Here is a 19,635-nt window from a genome sequence, read left to right as displayed (position 1 = left end):
AATTTTTTAAATGGCAAATATTACAAAATAATTCTGAACACCATGTAGGCCAAATTCAGCACACAGGTGACCACTTTACAAGATCAGTATAAAAGAAGAGTTGTCATGAGTAGATGGTGAGCTTCCTGACACAGAAGGTAGTCTAATAAAGTCTTAGTGACATCCAAAATCTTACAGGAGGGATTCCCGCATTAAGGAGGAGGTTTCAAAGACTATCTGTACAAAAAATTCTAGAATCTCAAAATGACAGAAAATTTCTCTGCAGGGTGACAAGCAAGGCAGAGCTAGGTGGGAAATTGCTTGTGTCTGAAACTAACCCCAGACTGCTACACTTAAGTAGAACAAGGTTCCTGCTTCCCATAGCTTCACACCACATAGCATTCCTGCTCTGGGCAACCAGGCTGGTCTACACAGGTAGGGCAGGCATTCTCCTTTAGTGTTATTCAGAATTTGGGGAAGTATCCCCTTTACCCAGAAAGATTGCCCTCACGTATCTGTGTCTGAAGTCTAAAATCTGGAATTTCATCATGTTAGACAATATTCCCCAAATCTTCTATCATTCATTCTTTTTTTTTCTTTTCTTTTTGGAGATAGGGTCTTGCTCTGTTGCCCAGGCACTGGTATGATCATACCTTGCTGCAGCCTGAAAATTCCTGGGTTCAAGTGATCCTCCCACCTCAGCCTCTAGAGTATCTGGGATTACAGGCATGCACCATCACACCCAGATGATTAATTTTTGGTAGAGACAGGGTCTTCCTATTGTGCCCAGACTGATCTCAAGTAATCCTCTGCCTTGGCCTCCCAAAGTGTTGGAATTACTGGTGTGAGTCTGGCCTGGCCCCAACTAAGTAAACAATAGTTAGGGTGGGAATGGGACTGGGTATCTTCTACAATTTCCCAGATGAGAATCTTGTAACACAATTAGCTACTAACTCCTGCAGGTGATTAATTTACAGACTGGATTTCCTCCAAGACTTGAAGTAGGGCAGGGTGTCACTTGGCAGGGGAGGACTGGGTATTGGGTAAAGATGGGGGTGCTCACAGAAGGATTTGCTGAAGACAAGCTTAACCTGCATATATATATATATATGGCACAGGCATGTGCCACCACACCCAGCTAATTTTGTATTTTTAGTAGAGATGGGGTTTCTCCATGTTGGTCAGACTGGTCTCAAACTCCCGACTTCAGGGGATCCACCTGCCTCAGCCTCCCAATATATTTTAATAAAATATTTTAATATATTCATATTTTAATAAAATATTTTAAAGATATTTAAATACATACATATATGTATATATGTAGGTATGTGTATATATATCTTTCCAATCAGACTACAGCTCTGGGAATCTTCCCTATGGCTCCCAATCTGACAACTTTCCCCCAGCATGGACCTCTCTCCACGGCCCTTCTACCTTCCTTTCAAGTCCTGACACCTAGCAGAAACTACTAGAAAATTTAAAACAAAGCTAATAAAAATGAAATCATGTCTTTTGCAGCAACATTGATGGAAACGGAGGCCATTATCTTAAGTGAAATAACTCAGAAACGGAAAGTCAGATACCATATGTACTCACTTACAAGTGGGAGCTAAATAATGTGTACACGTGGAGACAGAAAGCAGAATAGACATGGAGACTTGGAAAGGTGGGAGGGTGAGAGGGAGGCAAGGGATGAGAAATAATAATGGTGGTTACACTCAAAGCTCAGATTTCACCACCACAAAATATATCAATGTAAAAAAACTGCACTTGAACCCCCATATCTATAAAAATAAATAATAGATAAATAAATAAAGCAAAACTATATATCTAACATTTTCACAGTATTCCTGGCTATTATTTCCAGCCAGGCTTGATTATAGCTGTAAACTAAAAATCCTAAGCCCCCCACCCCACACCAACTGAATGCATCCCCTCTGGGCTAAGGGGACCCCAGAAAAAAACTTAAACAAAGGACCTGGCCATGACAGGATGGGAGGTCAAACACACATCATCATACTCCCTCTCTTTTATGGTTTGAACACAACCCATCAGCATTACTGTTAACATAGAGATCATAAGACTAACACAACAGACTTTTTATGGCAATAAAATACCAAGTTATAAACAGGACATAAGACCATGTCAGGCAAAGGCTAAGTCATGCAGCTCTACACTTAAAAAATAAACTGTCCTAGGCTGGGCGTCGTGGCTCATGCCTGTAATCCCAACAGTTTGGAAGGTGGAGGCAGTAGAATTGCTTGAGCCCAGCAGTTCAAGACCAGCCTGGGCAACATAGTGAGACCTCGTCTCTCCAAAAAAAACAAACAATGAGGATCGACTGAGCCCAGGAGGTTGAGGCTGCAATGAACTGTGATCGCACCACTGCACTCCCACCTGGGTGACAGAGCAAGACCCTACCTCGAAAAAAAAAATTTTTAAGAATAAACTGTGCCATAACCGCCACAGATTTTTCTTCTTTGGTAGCTAAACAAGCATTGGTCTCAAGATAAGCAATATTGATAGTTGTGAATATTAAACAATTCGCAACTCATCCAGCTCACAAATGCTAACAATCCCTGTTCCACCTGCCATAACTACAGCTTTGATTGGAGAAGAGAGTGATTTCAGTAACTTTCTCCTGATCAGAGGACCACCAACCACAGACTGGTTCCGGCTGGTTTACAGAGATTGCGTACCTGCTTACCTTTGTGTTCTGAAAAGAACCTCTGAAGTATAGGCCTATTGTAATACATTTAAATCATTTAAAGGGATGTACAATCTTTTGGTTTCCCTGGGCCACACTGGAAGAAGAATTGTATTGGGCTACATATAAAATACACTAACGCTAATGATAGCTGATGAACTAAAAAAAAAAAAATTTGCAAAATCAACAACTCATAATGTTTTTAAAAAGTTTACAAATGGGCCGGGCGCCGTGGCTCAAGCCTGTAATCCCAGCACTTTGGGAGGCCGAGATGGGCGGATGACGAGGTCAGGAGATCGAGACCATCCTGGCTAACATGGTGAAACCCTGTCTCTACTAAAAAATACAAAAAACTAGCCGGGCGAGGTGGCGGGCGCCTGTAGTCCCAGCTACTCGGGAGGCTGAGGCAGGAGAATGGCGTAAACCCGGGAGGCGGAGCGTGCAGTGAGCTGAGATCCAGCCACTGCACTCCAGCCTGGGCGACAGAGCGAGACTCCGTCTCAAGAAAAAAAAAAAAAAAAAAAGTTTATGAATTTGTTCTGGGCCACATTCAAACCCGTCTTGGGCCACGTGCAGCCCACGGGCTGCAGGTTGGATAAGCTTGATTTAAATGCTAAATCTCCACCCCACAGTGAACTTGGGTTGTATGTTACATGCATGTTTATTCAATAGGCATGCGTCAAGACCACCTTCAGGAATAGTCATAGCTCCTCCTGTAATCTGTTGAATATGTATGTTTAGTCAACCCATTCAACATAAAGCGTCTACCCCAACCCCTCCTTCGAGGTGCCTGTCTCTGGTCTTGGTTAGAGGCACGTTTCCCAGCCTGCGGGATGGCCACCCTGCAGGCTGTAACCCTTTAGAAGAAATAAAGTCTCCTCTCTCCTTTTCCAAATTTATACACTGTTATTTTTTTTTAAGTGAACATAGCACAAACCACTGATATTTATAATACCCGGCAGCCGTTGATTCTGTAGGTCGTGAATACTCAAGGTTTTCAGGTTTGTTACAGACGTGATATGGTGCTCATCTTCTATGGTGAGGGGACTGGCTTCCAGCATGAGAGAATAAATGTTCTTACAGGTACTCAGGACCAAACTGAGGCTTCCAGCCATACCAGCACATCTCTTTATTTGCAGTCTGAGGCATGTGGCAGAGCTGAATATTTTTCCCAGATACTTGATATCTTTCTTATTCAACTTGCTGAAATCCCGGAGTGTGACCTCCAGAGTCCTGAATTCCTGCTTCCAGTTGAAGAACAAAGATACAGCCCTGCTGGGAATGTAGGTTTCTGGGGCCTCTTCCATGTGGATTGTGCCTGTGTCTTCTGCAGCCTTGTCCCATGAAGCCATAGCTCCCCCATAGAAGTCCAATTTAATGAAGTCCAGAGCGCTTGCACAATTGGGCAAGTGTTCAAAGAAGTCAAATAAGTAATCAGGGATGCTCCCTGAGTTGATATATAAGCTTTTACCTTGAAAGAAAGCTTCAAATTCTTGGCTCAGGGCTGACTTGGATGTACTCTCATGATATAAATGGATGCCACACTCTACAAAGGAACTGATGTTTATGGCTTTCAGAATTTCTTGCTCAGTGGTGTTTTTCACACTTTGCAAAGATTCCTGTCTCCAGAGAGGCCTCTTGGTGATGGAAAGCCCGAGAAGGCAGCCATGTTGATACACTGCTGCGAGGTGCTTCATAACAGCCCTGGTGGCTTCCACAGATGACCCACAGGTGTACCGGAGAAGGCTGCTATACGTGGATGTAATGTCCGAAATGGAAACCATTTTCTGCAAGTAACCATTCCCCTTGGTCACCTCCTCTGGCTCACGAGACGTCAATAAACTGCTGAGTCTTCGTCCTGCTGTGTACTCCTGGAATGACTTGTGAAAGAATTTATACTTTGGCTTGAACCTTTGAGCCGTATATTTACAGAGGAGCCCAGTTGTCAGCAGGACTTCCTCATTCACGCTGGACACATCCTCCAGTTTGAAATCAAACTTGTGGGAGAACACACCCTCCAGAGCTAGGTCTCCACAGTGGTCCAGGCTCCGAATGAAGTCACTTGCAGTCACACCTTTATGTTTGTGTTTGTTTTTCTGTATCAACAGATCATAGAAGGTATGGAACAGCGTTGTTTGTGTGTGAGACTGGAACTCACTTTCACCCATCTGAATTGCACAAGTGATGACCACAAAGAGAGGGGTCTTCATGAGATTCCTCAAGCACCTGGATTTCTGAATTTGGAGCAACAAGCCTTCAGCAAGCTCCTCAATCAGCACTTCTCGGATGAGAGCCTGCGCACTGTCTTCTGTCATATCCCCCACCTCAGCAATCAGGGCACCAAACTGCCGTATGTGCCTCAGGCACTCAGTGGTGGTGGTCACGATGACCATGTTCTTGAAGCGGTGGTTTTCCTTTATCAGGGCTTCGATTTCTGGGCAGTTCTGGGGCTTGAATTCATTGTAGCCATCAAGAAGAAAAAGAACCCTCTGCCGTAGCTTCAGCAGCATGGCCATGAATGTCTGCTTCCTGATTGTGCCTGGTATATCCAAGACCTGATCACAGAGGGTTTCAAAAAGCCCGCCCTGGGCCCTGCTGAGACGGATGAAGAAGACGAATTTGAACTTGGTCAGAGCCTCGCACTTTCCGGAGCCCCAGAGCATGGCAATTCGCTGCAGCAGAGTGGACTTCCCTTTGCCAGATTCCCCTTCAATGATGCAGGGGCTCTGAAGAGCCTGCAGGGGCTCTGAAGAGCCTGCAGGAGGCCGTTCAGGGTCAGCTGCTCCACGCAGTGATGGTGTTGGTCCTTCCTCCACAGGACAGGTTCTGTGAAGGTGCTTTTCAGGCTAAAAATAATGTCAATATCTTCACCAAGGGGATAGAAGTTCAGAAAAGATGGGGTATGGTACCAGTCCTTTAAATCCTGAGCCAAATCGTCCAAGTCTCCTTCTGATGTCTGATGGAAAAGACCTATTAGAGAAGAGGTGATGTTAAAGAGGACCCAAATCTGTGTCTCCTCAAAACCTAGAGTTCAGGAGGATGAACGAGGGGGTGAGGCTGAGAATCTGCCATCGGTGAATGTAATGTCCTTTCCCAGTTCTGAGCTGGCACAAAGGGTTCTGTCTGCTCCCCGTTTCCCCGGCATCCTTTACCCCACTCCCCTTTTTGCTTTCTGTTTCCTCCTTTCCACAACCAAATCTTATAGCAGCTGGTTGGAATAGGGAGGAGCTTGTGTATGGGTTAAGGAAAGTAAAGAATTTGGTGGAAAAAGATGGTTAGGGGTAACTGTCAGCACATTAGGCCTTCACTCTAAGTAAAATCTGTCATGACCTTATTTACTAATTTAAAAAAAATAAAAACTGAATTCATATTTCATGAAAAATAGAATCGTGCTCTTGTGTCAGTCAGGCTGTCTTTACCAGGAGGCCTGGACACGGAGTAGGTAGTCAGCTGGGCCTCTCTCCCATAGGTAGATCTCATCCAAGCAGGGAACGCTGAGAACCACTGCTGCATTGGCAGCTTAACTAGTACACTCATTGTCCTGTTTTATCTTGCAGTGACACTATACTCAATCATTTATTCCCTGGCCCTGGGGTTGTTTGGCTTCACCATCAATTGATCTACTATGAATTTTTCCTAAAATCATCTAAGCTTTTCCTTAGCAGGAATCAAAGGCCACTGCCAGGTGATATGAAGAGGAGGAAAAGCAGAGGCTCTGCCATGGGGATGATGGATCTTTGTTATGGTCTATTCTATTTGCAGAAACAGATGCAAAACTAAATGATACTTACTTTGTCCATTCAAGTCCTGAAATAGAGGATAGTTCCACTCCTCAAGGGATTTAAGAAAGAGGTTACAGGCCTCTGAACCCTTTTTCAAAATCATGTGAATGATCCCTCTCGCAGCATCCTGCTCCACCTTCTCGCAGCAAATGCTGTTTACTTCTCCATAATTCAGAACATTCCATGCAAATAGGTCATCTGTAATTTGCTTTACAACAGTCATTCCCATTCTTTGAATAAGGGCTCGGCTATTGTCCTTTATGAAATTCACTGAGGAGATGGGGAAAAATATACATATTTATTTGTTTATATATAATGTGCATATCAGCATCTGTCTCCAGAGCATTAGGGCCATGCATTTTTTTCCTGTGGGCATCTCCTGAGTTATGGAGATGCCAAATGCTTGAATTCCAGGCCTTTAAGAAATGCTCTGCAAAGCAGTTCTAACCCCAGAGTCACTGATGAGCAAGATGGTTTTGCTTTGGTGATGAAGGAAGGTGAGTTATCTTGTCCCTCCGATATAAAACAGTCCCCATGGAGGTCGTAGTGGTAAGACCGTTGGCTTTAGAATAACAGCACTGGCCTAGGATCTGCCCCTTGCTACCATCTGTGTGACTTTGGCAGGTCACTAAGCCTCTCTGAGTCTATTTCAATTCTGTGCTGCTGACTGGGCGCGGTGGCTCACGCCTATAATTCTAGCACTTTGGGAGGCTGAGGCGGGTGGATCACCAGAGGTCGGGAGTTTGAGACCAGCCTGACCACATGGAGAAACCCTGTCTCTACTAAAAATGCAAAATTAGCCAGGTGTGGTGGTGCATGCCTGTAGTCTCAGCTACTCGGGAGGCTGAGGCAGGAGAATCACTTGAACCTGGGAGGTGGAGGTTGCAGTGAGCCGAGATTGCACCATTGCACTCCAGCCTGGGCAACAAGAGCAAAACTCCATCTCAACAACAACAACAAAAATTATGTGCTGCTAAATGGTTTCACAAACTGGCCCTCTAGGAGTAAAGGCCCTAATTTGTAGCATTCACCAATCCCCGTGGTATAAATATTCCTACCATGGCCTATTTCAAGCTAACAGTGTATGTCAACTGGCTAACAAAATCCTGAAAATTCAATAATCAGGTTTCACATCACAGTAAGAACCAGCTCCAGCACACCAGGGATTCCTCATCCGTACAGTGGTGTGGAGAACAGTATTTAACTTAGGAAGTTGTTACAAGAATTCATGTATAGTATCTCGTACAAAGTTATAACTCAATATATGATAGCTACTATTTTTAGCCTTTATTCAGGTGTCACCCTACAAAGGAAGAGCACATTTTCTCTCTCACAGACTTTGGTCTTTTCTGAAGAGTATCACATCAAAACATTGATTTTTATCCAATGTAAGCTCTCTCGCCTGGTCTTGAGGATAGCCGTGTCCTTTTTGTGTCTGACTCTGCAATGTCTAATTCTGAAAGGCAGACCACACTGTACCCAGGCACTGTGCTCATGCTATGTTTGTGACAACTTGGAGAAATGTCTTCCTGGTTTTTAACTCTCAGACACCGTCTGCACTAGATTTCTTCCTGGGCTAGGCTGCTTCTGGTTTTTTGTTTTGTTTTGTTTTTTTCTTTTTTTTTTTTTTTTTCTGAGACAGAGTCTTGCTCTGCCGCCCAGGCTGGAGTGCAGTGGCTGGATCTCAGCTCACTGCAAGCTCTGCCTCCCGGGTTTATGCCATTCTCCTGCCTCAGCCTCCCTAGTAGCTGGGACTACAGGCGCCCGCCTCGTCGCCCGGCTAGTTTTTTTTTTTTGTATTTTTTAGTAGAGACGGGGTTTCACCGTATTAGCCAGGATGGTCTCGATCTCCTGACCTCGTGATCCTCCTGTCTCGGCCTCCCAAAGTGCTGGGATTACAGGCTTGAGCCACCGCGCCCGGCCGTTTTGTTTTTGTTTTCTTGATGAAGTTTCGCTCTTGTTGCCCAGGCTGGAGTGCAATGGTGCGATCTCAGCTCACCACAACCTCCGCCTCCTGGGTTCAAGTGATTCTCCTGCCACAGTCTCCCAAGTAGCTAGGATTACAGGCATGCGCCACCATGCCCAGCTAATTTTGTATTTTTAGTAGAGATGAGATTTCTCTATGTTGGTCAGGCTGGTCTGGAACTCCCAATCTCAGGTGATCCGCCCGCCTGAGCCTCCCAAAGTGTTGGGATTACAGGCATGAGCCACCGCGCCTGGCCGTTCCTAGCTTTCAAACCTGTGTTGACTGATCAGAGAGGGAATGCGCTTCTCTCAAAGACCCCAGAACCTCTCTGGCCTGAAATGCACCATCAGTCACTCCAAGCACCAGGACCCCATCCCAGCTGTCCTTTCTCACCATTGTAGAGCTCTACTGCTGACCTCAGCCAGAATATTCCCTGTCTACATGTCCTGCAAGACAGTCCCATCTCTTTCCTTCTGGGGTCTTATCTGTTCTCTAGCTTCTACATCATCCCTATGGACATAACCTCTAAGTCTGTGTCCCGTCGTGATCTCCAGTTTAGAGCTAAATAAATACAGCCTCAGCTGGGTGCGGTGACTCATGCCTGTAATCCCAGCACTTTGGAAGGTTGAGGTGGGCGGATTATCTGAGGTCGGGAGTTCAAGACTAGCCTGACCAACATGCAGAAACCCTGTCTCTACTAAAAATACAAAATTAGCCAGGCGTGGTGGCGCATGCCTATAATCCCAGCTACTTGGGAGGCTGAGGCAGGCAAATCGCTTGAACCTGGGAGGTGGAGGTTGTGGTGAGCCGAGATCGCGCCATTGCAGTCCAGCCTGGGCAACAAGAGCAAAACTCCGTCTTGAAAAAAAAAAAAAGAAAGAAAGCAAGCCTCAGAAAGGCTTAGAGACCCACACACACAAGTTCACAGCCTAGCCTTCCTAAGACTACACCTCTTCACCTATAAAATGAAGACATGTTATTTAAAAGACTCTATTTAAAAGACTCATCATATTGAATAAGTCACATAACTCTCATACACAAAAATATCTCAAAATTGGAAAAGTGGCTGGGTGTGGTAGCTCACGCCTGTAATCCCAGCACTTTGGGAGGCCAAGGCAGGTGGATCACGAGGTCAGGAGATCGAGACCAGCCTGGCTAATATGGTGAGACCTCGCCCTTACTAAAAATACAAAAAATTAGCTGGGCATGGTGGCATGCGCCTGTGGTCCCAGCTACTCAGGAGGCTGAGGCAGGAGCATTGCTTGAACCTAGGAGGTGGAGGTTGCAGTGAGCCGAGATCACACCACTGCACTCCAGCCTGGGCTACAGAGTGAGAGTCTGTCTCACAAAAAAATTAAAAAATATATATATCTCTCTCTATATATAAAATAGTAAGGTATTATTGTACTATGTTATATATCCTTGTATGTAGACCATCATACTCCTTCCTTATCAAGTAATTAGGTGGAAAAAATGCTGCTCATTTATTCATTCATTATTCATTCTTTTCAGAATATCTCTTTGTCTAGACCAATGCCTTTCAATAGAACGTTCTGTGATAATGAACATGTTCTATATCCATATTATACAATATGTTAGTCATTAGTCACATCTGACTACTGAGTACTTGAAATCTGGCTACAGTGACTGTGCAACTGAAGTTTAAATTTTATTTTATTTTATTTAAATTCACCTTTAAATAGCTACAGGGGGCTAGTGGCTACTACTAATATACTAGACAGCGCAGGTCTACACCCAGTCGTTGAAGTGGAAAGAGCTACATTTTGATTGCCACTTAGATCTACACCATGTTTCTTCACAACAAGCTTGATGTGTATAGCTCTCTGCTGTCTGGCTGAACAGGTGATGAGAACACTTTAAAACATACACCTGGTCACTCTTTGTGTAAGTCCTATCCTGTCTGTGGTTCTGTCTTTTATCACAGGTTACCATATTTGCAACTGAATTCCTAAAACAACAGAAGAATATTTATCGGTAATTCCACATATGACTGGTCAGAGGAAGCCGTGAATTGATTTACCATTCAACATCACCAGTATTTGGTAGCAGACTGTATAACCAGGCAGATGTTATTTCTCATATACTTACTTGTTCTAAATGAAAGCTTCCCGCCTTTCTATAACTCAATAGAAAATATTTCCAAATGGACAGGTCAAAGGTGATCCCAATATTGTCCTCTTTTTTCTATAAAACTACTCTCCATTCTGTAAAACAAAACAGAACCAGAGACTATCAGGCAGAGGGGCTGGTGCAATTAACTAAGTAATGCCCTGCTTTTCATTGATAAGAAAATGGTGACTCAAACCAGATAAAAACTTGCTCAAAGCCACTGGCTATTCATGGCCAAGCCCTAAAGAGAACCCAGGCATCTGGACTCCTGGTCTAGAGCTCTAAACTGTGTTCAACTAGAACTTTGTCCTTCTCTTCAAAGTTTCTTCTCGTTTCTGCTGTTCAGAGCCAAGAAGGCAACTTGGAATTAAATGTCAAAAGACGGTATAAGTGTCAACATGAATGGTGCAGAGGGTACGTTCTCTCTCTTCTCTCCGGTATTTCCAAGAAAGAGTATATGGACTGGAATCATCCAGGGAGGAAGTTTTCATGGAGGAGACAGCACATGAAGCTGGTCTTAAAGGATAAGTAGGGCCGGGCACTGTGGCAGGTCAAGGCAGGCGGATCACCTGAGGTAAGGAGTTCGAGACCAGCCTGACCAACATGGTGAATCCCCATCTCTACTAAAAATACAAAAGTTAGCTGGGCCTGGTGGCACACGCCTGTAATCCCAGCTATTCGGGAGGCTGAGGCAGGAGAATCACTTAAGCCCGGGAGACGGAAGTTGCAGTTAGCCGAGATGGTGCCACTGCACTCCAGCCTGGCAGACGGAGCGAGACTGTGCCTCAAAAAGTAAAAAACAGAGTATGCCTCAAAAAGGAAAAAAAAAATAAATAAATAAGTAAGATGAGGCGAGGTAGTTGGGTTGGGGTGGAGGTGGAGGTGAGGATGTAAAACGCCTTGCAGGTGAGAGGGTGAGATCGGCGAGTATGGAAAGGGTAGAAGTTCTCTTGTCTCCTTCGCAGGGCGTGCGATGGGGGTGTGGCTCGCTTCTTCAGTGCCCGCTGCTCAGACCTCTAGGGGAGCATACAGATGGGCAGGCTGTGGGGTTCCAATCCCACGGCAGTGTCTAGTGGTGAATGTTTACATCTCCTGAAGCCCCAGTGGGTGTTTGTTACAGGGTGCTCTTTCGGTTTAGCTGTCCGTGGGCGGCTTGTATTAGCTCAATTAGACCCCTGCCTTATTGCAAGAACAGAGGGTTTTCTGTATTCCGGGGTTCTTGCCTTGGGGTTCTTGTCTTGGTGTACCGGAGGAATTGGATCACACGTGGTCTTGGAAAAAGAGTGCAAGATTTTATTGACTGGAAGAAGCTCTCAGCAGATGGGGTAGCCAGAAGGGAGATGGTTTTTCCCTGGAGTCAGACCGCCACCGACTCTTCTCCAACACTCCCGGCCAAACTCCGCGTCGTTCCTCTGGTGGATGCCTCCTGCTGGCGTGCTGGTGTCTGTTGTGTGCTCTTCCGCCAGCATTCGCCCTTCAATGTCCTCTCGACGTCCAGCTGCTTGTATCTTCTTCCGCCGATGTGTTCCTCTCGACGTCCAGCTGCTTGTGTATCTGCCTGCTAGGGTCTCTGGGATTTTTATACGCATAGGATGACGGTGTGGCAGGCCAGGGTGGTCTTGGGAAATGCAACATTTGGGCGCCAAAGCAGGAGTGCCTGTCCTCACCTAGGTCGGTGGGCACATGCCTGGGGGTGGAGCCCTTGCCAGGGACCCGCCCTTCTGGGACCCGCCCTTCTCTTCCCTGCACTTCCCTGACCCCGTTCCCTATCAGTGTGAGTAATTCAGGAGACAGAAAAAAGGAGTTATGCTTCCAGGGTACAAAGGGGAAAAGCTATGGAAAGCCTTGTATGCCAAGATGAGGCATTTGTTCTTTATCCTATGAGCAACTGGGAGAGATTATGGTATGAGGAGCATGTTTAAAGTGATGTTTTAAGAAACGGATTTCATCTTCCTGGTATGGTCCTATCATTTCATCCTCCTGGATGGTTTGAAAAGCAACTTCCTTTCTCCCTTTCCCCTCCACACACTTTGAGAAGCAGGGACCCAGAAGCCTCTGAGACTGCTCTGTGTGCATTCCCAAACCAAGTTAGATGATCTACCCCGGCTCCTCATACACACATACACGACCCCCTGCGTCAGGATGAAGATGCAAAGTCTGAATTAAAGGCAGCGTGAGAGGGCAGACAGGAAGTGGGGAAGAGAACTAGAATCACTGGGTGGGGAGAAACAAAATGGGAGCTATGTGAGTGGGATTGGGGTATGTGAATGGAGTTGGCTTGGGAACTCATGTGAATGGAATTGGCATGGGAACTCATGTTATCCTAACATTAAAACTCTTTTTTTGAGACAGGGTCTCACTCTGTCACCCGGGCTGGAGTGCAGTGGCCTGATCATGGCTCACGGCATCCTTAACCTGCTGGGCTCAGGTTATCCTCCCACTTCAGCCTCCTGAGTAACTGGGACCACAGGTGTGTGCTACTATGCCTGGCTCATTTTTTTTCTTTCTTTTTTTTTTTGAGACAGGGTTTTGCCGTGTTGCCCAGGCTGGTCTCAAACTCCTGGGCTAAAGTGATCTGCCTGCCTCAGTCTCCCAAAATGCTGGGATCACAAGCGTGAACCACCGCGTCTGGTCATTACCCTAACATTTTATTATGAACATTTTCACACATAGAGAAAATCCATCCCTCTACTCATTTATCAATCTATGTAAGTCGCAGATGTTAGCACATTTCTATGTCCATATAATTTACTAGAATTCAATACTGGTTTATTATTCTTTATTCTTTATTATTGTTTCTTAGGAAAAATTCACCTACAGTGAAAGCACAGATCTTAACTGTACCCTTTGATGAGCTGAAAAATGCTTCTACTTCAAACACCTGTCAAGACAGAAAACACTGCCCTCTCCTTGGAAAGTATCCCATGCTCCTTCCCAGTCAAATTCCATCTCTACCGTACCCTCACAGGCAATCTCTATTCTGATTTTTTTTAAACCACAAATTAGTTTAGCCTGTTGAAGAACTTCACATAAATGGAATCATATAGCATGTGCTACTCCTTTCATTCCACACAATGTCTGTGTAAGTCATGCATGCTGTTGCTTGCAGTATAAGTAGTTTATAACATTTCATTGCTTAGTAGTACTCTACTGTATAAAACACTACAATTTATTGGCCGGGCACGATGGTTCACACCTGTAATCCCAGCACTTTGGGAGGCCTAAGCGGGCGGATTACAAGGTCAAGAGATTCAGACCATCCTGGCTAACATGGTGAAACCCCGTCTTTACTAAAAACTACAAAAATTAGCCGGGTGCAGTGGTGGGCGCCTGTAATGCCAGGTACTCAGGAGTCTGAGGCAGGAGAATTGCCTGAACCCGGGAGGCAGAGTTCACTGAGCAAAGATGGTGCAACCGCACTCCAGCCTGGGCAACAGAGCGAGACTCTGTCTCAAAACAAAACAAAACAAAAACAAAACAAAACAAACCATGCATTTCACAACAAAACCTCTCACTCAGGTTCCCCTCTCTCTCTGCAGGAGAGAGAGCTATTCTCTTTTCTCTTTCTTTCCCCTATTAAACCTCCACTTTCTTTCTTTTTTTTTTTTTGAGGCGGAGCCTCGCTCTGTAGGCAGACTGGAGTGCAGTGGTGCAACCTCAGCTCACTGCAACCTCTGCCACCTGGGTTCAAGCGATTCTCTTGTCTAAGCCTCCCGAATAGCTGGGATTACAAGTGCATGCCTCCTTACCCAGTTAATTTTTGTATATTTAGTAGCGACTGGGTTTCACCATGTTGGCCAGGATGGTCTCTATCTCCTGACCTCGTGATCCGCCCCCATCGGCCTCCCAAAGTGCTGGGATTACAGGTGTGAGCCACTGTGCCCGGCCTAAACCTCCACTCTCAAACTCTCTTTTTGTGTGTCTACATCCTCGATTCACTTGGCATGAGACAACGAACATCGGGTATTTACCCCAGACAATGATGCTGCTTCAAAAGCATATCTGTTTTCAGAAAATAAAATTTCCCTTTTATGTTAAAACTAATTCATTAACAATATAAAAATATTGTCATTGAAATTGGAGCAGCCAGGTGCGGTGGCTCTCGCCTGCCCAGCACTTTGGGAGGCCTAAGGTCAGCGTGTGGATTCATGAGGTCAAGAAATGTGAGACGCATCCTGGTTTCCAACCATGGTTGAAACCCTTAAAAATACAAAATTTAGGCGGGTCGTGGGTGGCCTCACGGTCCTTTGTTTATATCCCAGCCTATTGGTCTGTAGGCCGAGGTGTTTGTCTTTTTGGGCCGGATTCACAAGGTCAGCGTAGATCGAGACCATCCTGGGCGTCAACATGGGGCTGGAAACCCTTGTCTCTTACTTAAAATGCAATTAGCCTAGGGCGGTTTTGGTGGCTGGCCGCCTTGTAAGTCCCAGTACTTGGGAGGCTGAGGCAGGATCGTTAATTGCGCTATAACCGCGTTTGCGCGGAGCTTGCTCAGTGAGCCGAGATCGCGCCACTGCCGCACTCCAGCCTTTTCTTGGAGCCGACTAAGCCCGATCCGTCCGTCTTCGCAAAAAAAAAAAAAAAAAAAAAAAAAATATTAGCCAGGCGTAGTGGCGGACGCCTGTACTCCCAGCTATTCGGGAGGCTGAGGCAAGAGAATAACTTGAACCCAGGAGGTGGAGGTTGCAGTGAGCCGAGATCGCACCACTGCACTCCGTCTGGTGATAGAGGGAGACTCTGCCTCAAAAAAAAAAAGAAAAGAAAAAAAAAAAGAAAGAAAGAAAACAAATTGGGGCAGCTCAGGAGCATAAGCAAGGGCACGTTTTGGTGTCAGGATTGCGTTCAAACTACAGCTCTACCACTGACACGCTGAGTCCTCAAACGAGGCGTAGTGACTGGCACACAAGAAGGACTCAGTGAATAGCAGTAACTATAGATTCTTCTCTCCCTTTCTACTTCCCCAAAAAGGGGTGGGTTTGGGAAGAATCAGACCACCCTGACTGGGTCAAAGTGAGAGAAGAAAAAGAGGAAGAAGATAGAGGAAGGAGCTAAGAAGTATAAAGTTTTTAATTGCTCTCAAGAACAAAATCAACCCATACACTGAAGCTCATGTAATTTTTCTCACTTACCCACTGGCATACAGAACAGGGCTGTGGACCGGGCATGGGGGTTCATGCTTGTAATCCCAGCACTTTGGGAGATCACGGAGGGCAGATCACCTGAAGTCAGGAGTTTGAGACCAGCCTGGCCAACATGGTGAAACCCCGTCTCTGCTAAAAATAGAAGAAATTAGCCAGGCATGGAGGTACACACCTGTAATCGCAGCTGCTGGGGAGGCTGGGACAGGAGAGTTGCTGGAACCCAGGAGGTGGAGGTTTCAGTGAGCCAAAATAGCACCATTGCACTCCAGCCTGGGTGACAGAGAGAGACTCCATCTCAGAAAAAAAAAAAAAGAATAGGACTGCGACCTGTGTACTCCCCTGGAATGTAAATATGGCCTTGCAACCCCTCCCCACAAGCTGTCCAGTGAATAACTGAATTGGGTGGAAGAAGTCCTTTCCCCACATTTGTACATTGGAAAATAATATATATAATATATATAACATATATATAAATGTATACACACACACACAGACAGAGAAAAAGAGAGAGAGAAAGAGAGAGGATAGAGAAAGATGGAGTCTCACTCTGTCTCCCAAGCTGGAGTGCAGTGGCATGATCTCGGCTCACTGCAACCTCCACCTCCCAGGTTCAAGCGATTCTCCTGCCTCAGCCTCCCGAGTAGCTGGGACTACAGGTGCACGCCAGTATGGCTGGCTAATTTTTTGTATTTTAGTAGAAACGGGGTTTCACCATGTTGCCCAGGCTGGTCGTGAACTCCCGAGCTCAGGCAATCTGCCCGCCTCGGCCTCCCAAAGTCCTGGGATTACAGGCATGAGCCACTGTGCCCGGCTGGAAAATAGTATTTAGAACTAATTCTAAAATTGGCAATTTCTTACAAATGGTTACATGAGCTCCTCAGAGAACTGAAGTTTCTCTGAACCAATATAACCCACGTCCATGGGGTCATTCCCACACCTCACGGATAAAATAAGGGAAAGAGTATATATAATTAGGAGCAGACAGGAACCACACGGAAATGGAAAATGTGTGTGCTTTGGCATTGCAGATCTGAATTCAAATCCTCACTCTGCAGCTTATGAGGTAAGTATCCCTAGACATGTTACTTAGTCTTTCCAAATCTTGCTTTAATATCCACCTCCTTGGACTGTTGTGAAGATTAAACATGAAAGTAGTTGTGACAAAGGTGGTCAGTGGGTATTATCTGTCTTCCTTTCTAGTGAAAAGGCTCCAGACTAGAATGTTCTCAGGTCTTTAATAGGCTTCAGCAATCTCACAAGTTAATAATAGTGTTATGTGCTGAACTGGGCTTCCCCCAAATCCATATGTTGAAGCCCTGAACTTCAGAATGTGACTGTATTTGGAGACAGGGCCTTTAAAGAGGTCATTAAGCTGAAAAGAGGCTGTGATGAGAAGAGGAAATTGGGACACACAAAGGGAGATGCCAGAATGTGCATACAGAGAGAAAAGGCCAAGGAGAGAGGTGTGAGGAGAAGCTAACCCTGCTGACACCTTGATCTTGGACTTCCAGCCTCCAGAACTGTGGGAATATAAATTTATGTTGTTTAAGCCATGCAGTCTGTGGTATTTTAAACAAATTAATACGACTAGTATTATAGAAGTGTGTGAACTGTTAAGAAGTGTGCTAACTGATTCTATCCTAGTTTTGTAGACAATTAGCAGTGTGATGTAGGGCAGGATGTTTAACTCCGCTCTACCACATTTTCCACCTCTCAAAGCCAGGCTGCAAGGATCAACTGAGATAATGTATGTAAAGACCCTATCACAAAATAGGTGTCCCGTAAAGGGTGATTTCTTTCACTTCTGTCTCCAAATATCAGGTTTCTCATCAGTAACTCGGGAGATTGGATGGACTAAGTATTCTACCTGGTTCCTTTCAGCTTTGATCATCTGTGATTCTAACAACAGTCTTAGCAACAAGAGTGAGTTTCCTGGCTGGGCGCGGTGGCTCACACGTGTAATCCCAGCACTTTGGAGGCCGAAGTGGGCAGATCACGAGGTCAGGAGTTTGAGACCAGCCTGGCCAACATGATGAAACCCAGTCTCTGCTAAAAATACAAAAATTAGCCAGGGCGCGGTGACGGGTGCCTATAATCCCAGCTACTCAGGAGGCTGAGGCAGGAGAATTGCTTGAACCCAGGAGGCAGAGGTTGTAGTGAGCTGAGATCACGCCACTGCACTCCAGCCTGGGTGACAGAGCAAGACTCCCTCTCAAAAACAAAACAAAATAAAAGGGTGAGTTTCCTTTCTGTAATGCCAAAAAGTGTTTTCAAAGTCCTTTCCATCTCACAGTAGTCCAAGGGGTACATGTACCCCTTGAACCTGATGAAGCCCCAGCAGACCCAATTAACCACCCCTAAAGGTTTCTCGGCAGGAAATCCAGCCAGTCATGCAAACCACACTCGTCAATGTTAAGGCTTTTGTACATCCCAGACACAAGCTTTAAATGAATGTAAACCCAGGTTTTAATATTTGGGTCCCAGACCTTAAAAATCCCTTTCTGTCTACCCACAGTACCTGGCTGAGCAATCCAATTGCCCTCTTCTTGGGGGGGCCAAGACACGTTTTTAAAATAAAGTTTCTTTGTATTTGCTTTCCGTTTCAGTGAGGTCTCGAGTTCTTGTAGACCAGATGCCTTCTTGTTCTGTGAGAGGAGAGTGCACAGAGAGGGGAACTGCTGAGCAGTTCCTTTTTTTTTTCAAAGCACAATAAGAGTGGTTTGAACACAAGTACTACCAGTTCAGAAAGGGAAGACGGGTGTAGCCAGGGAAGAAGTAGGACTTCAGAGTTAAGGATGCAAGAGCTAGAAATTCCCTCAAGAAAGGAATTGCCCATTTGTTTCCTGTTTGTTCACAACATAGGAATTCTATTGCTGTTCAGTTATTTATTCTATGCCTTAAAATGAAAGTCTTTTGAACATCCAACATGTATTTTTTTTTCTTTTTCTTTCTTTTTTTTTTTTTGAGACAGAGTCTTGTTCTGTCACCCAGGCTGGAGTGCAGTGGCACGATCTCAGCTCACTGCAACCTCTGCCTCCCAGGTTCAAGCGTTCCTTCTGCCTCAGTCCTCCCAGTAGCTAAGACTACAGGCGTGCACCACCACGCCCGGCTAATTTTTGTATTTTTAGTAGAGACAGGATTTCACCATGTTGTCCAGGCTGGTCTCAAATTCCTGAACTCAGGTAATCTGCCCACCTCGGCCTCCCAAAGTGCTGGGATTACAGGCGTGAGCCACCTCACCCAGTCCCAACATGTATTTTTAATGCTCAACCATGGGAGATAGAGTGGTAAATGAAATGAGCCAGCTTAGTTGGCTAAAGCATATTGCTACTGCAGTCAAGGTCATACTTACCCCTGCACCTTGAAGCCCAGAGGACTTCCAGCAGATGTGTACTCTCAGTCAGCAGGGTACTGGGCAAGGTCACACAGGGCAAACGGATCACCAGTTTTGGTCCACTCCACCGATGATGCACGGGGACACCCTCTGGAGTATAAACAGCCAGGGGCTCACAAGGGCACACTCACATTGAACACTTGCGTTCACAGACTCCAGGAGGCCAGCTTGTACTCAGCTGAGGAATGAAGAAATCTCCCTGCACTTCTCGTGAGGATGACATTCTTGCATACTCTTTCCGCTGTCTTTATGTTACGTAACTTCTTATTTCAAAAAGAGCATTCTGACAGTAGCCTATCTGCCATAGAGGGATATCAAAGTTTCCCCACAAATAAATGTCTATATCCTGGGTTTTCTAAGGGGGTATCAGTGTCAGTGTTTCCTAACTTGTGAGGCGGGCTTCTCTGAAGTGAGATTGAGGGCTACCCTATCAGCTAGGTTTTTAAATTGTAATGAAGCCTACATATAAACATATGTTCAAGAGAAAAAACTGCAAAGGCTGCCACCAAAATAGTCATGGTGCTTATTGCCGGGGA

General features: G+C 45.5%; 1 protein-coding gene across 1 annotated transcript in view; it reads right to left on the bottom strand.

Moving 5' to 3' along the window:
* Positions 1-19,259, bottom strand: part of NLRC4 (NLR family CARD domain containing 4) — a 42,323-nt gene extending 23,064 nt beyond the window's left edge. Inside the window, 5 exon segments of the mRNA XM_017870640.1 lie at positions 3,642-5,445; positions 5,448-5,656; positions 6,478-6,738; positions 10,544-10,659; positions 19,058-19,259. Coding sequence (XP_017726129.1) covers positions 3,642-5,445; positions 5,448-5,656; positions 6,478-6,738; position 10,544 — 2,275 coding nt within the window. The 5' untranslated portion in view covers positions 10,545-10,659; positions 19,058-19,259.
* Between the last annotated feature and the right edge of the window lie 376 nt (positions 19,260-19,635).

The sequence above is a fragment of the Rhinopithecus bieti genome, unplaced genomic scaffold (assembly GCF_001698545.2).
Source record: "Rhinopithecus bieti isolate Rb0 unplaced genomic scaffold, ASM169854v2 scaffold_5341, whole genome shotgun sequence".
Taxonomy (NCBI): domain Eukaryota; kingdom Metazoa; phylum Chordata; class Mammalia; order Primates; family Cercopithecidae; genus Rhinopithecus; species Rhinopithecus bieti.
This window is presented reverse-complemented; position numbering and strand designations above follow the sequence as displayed.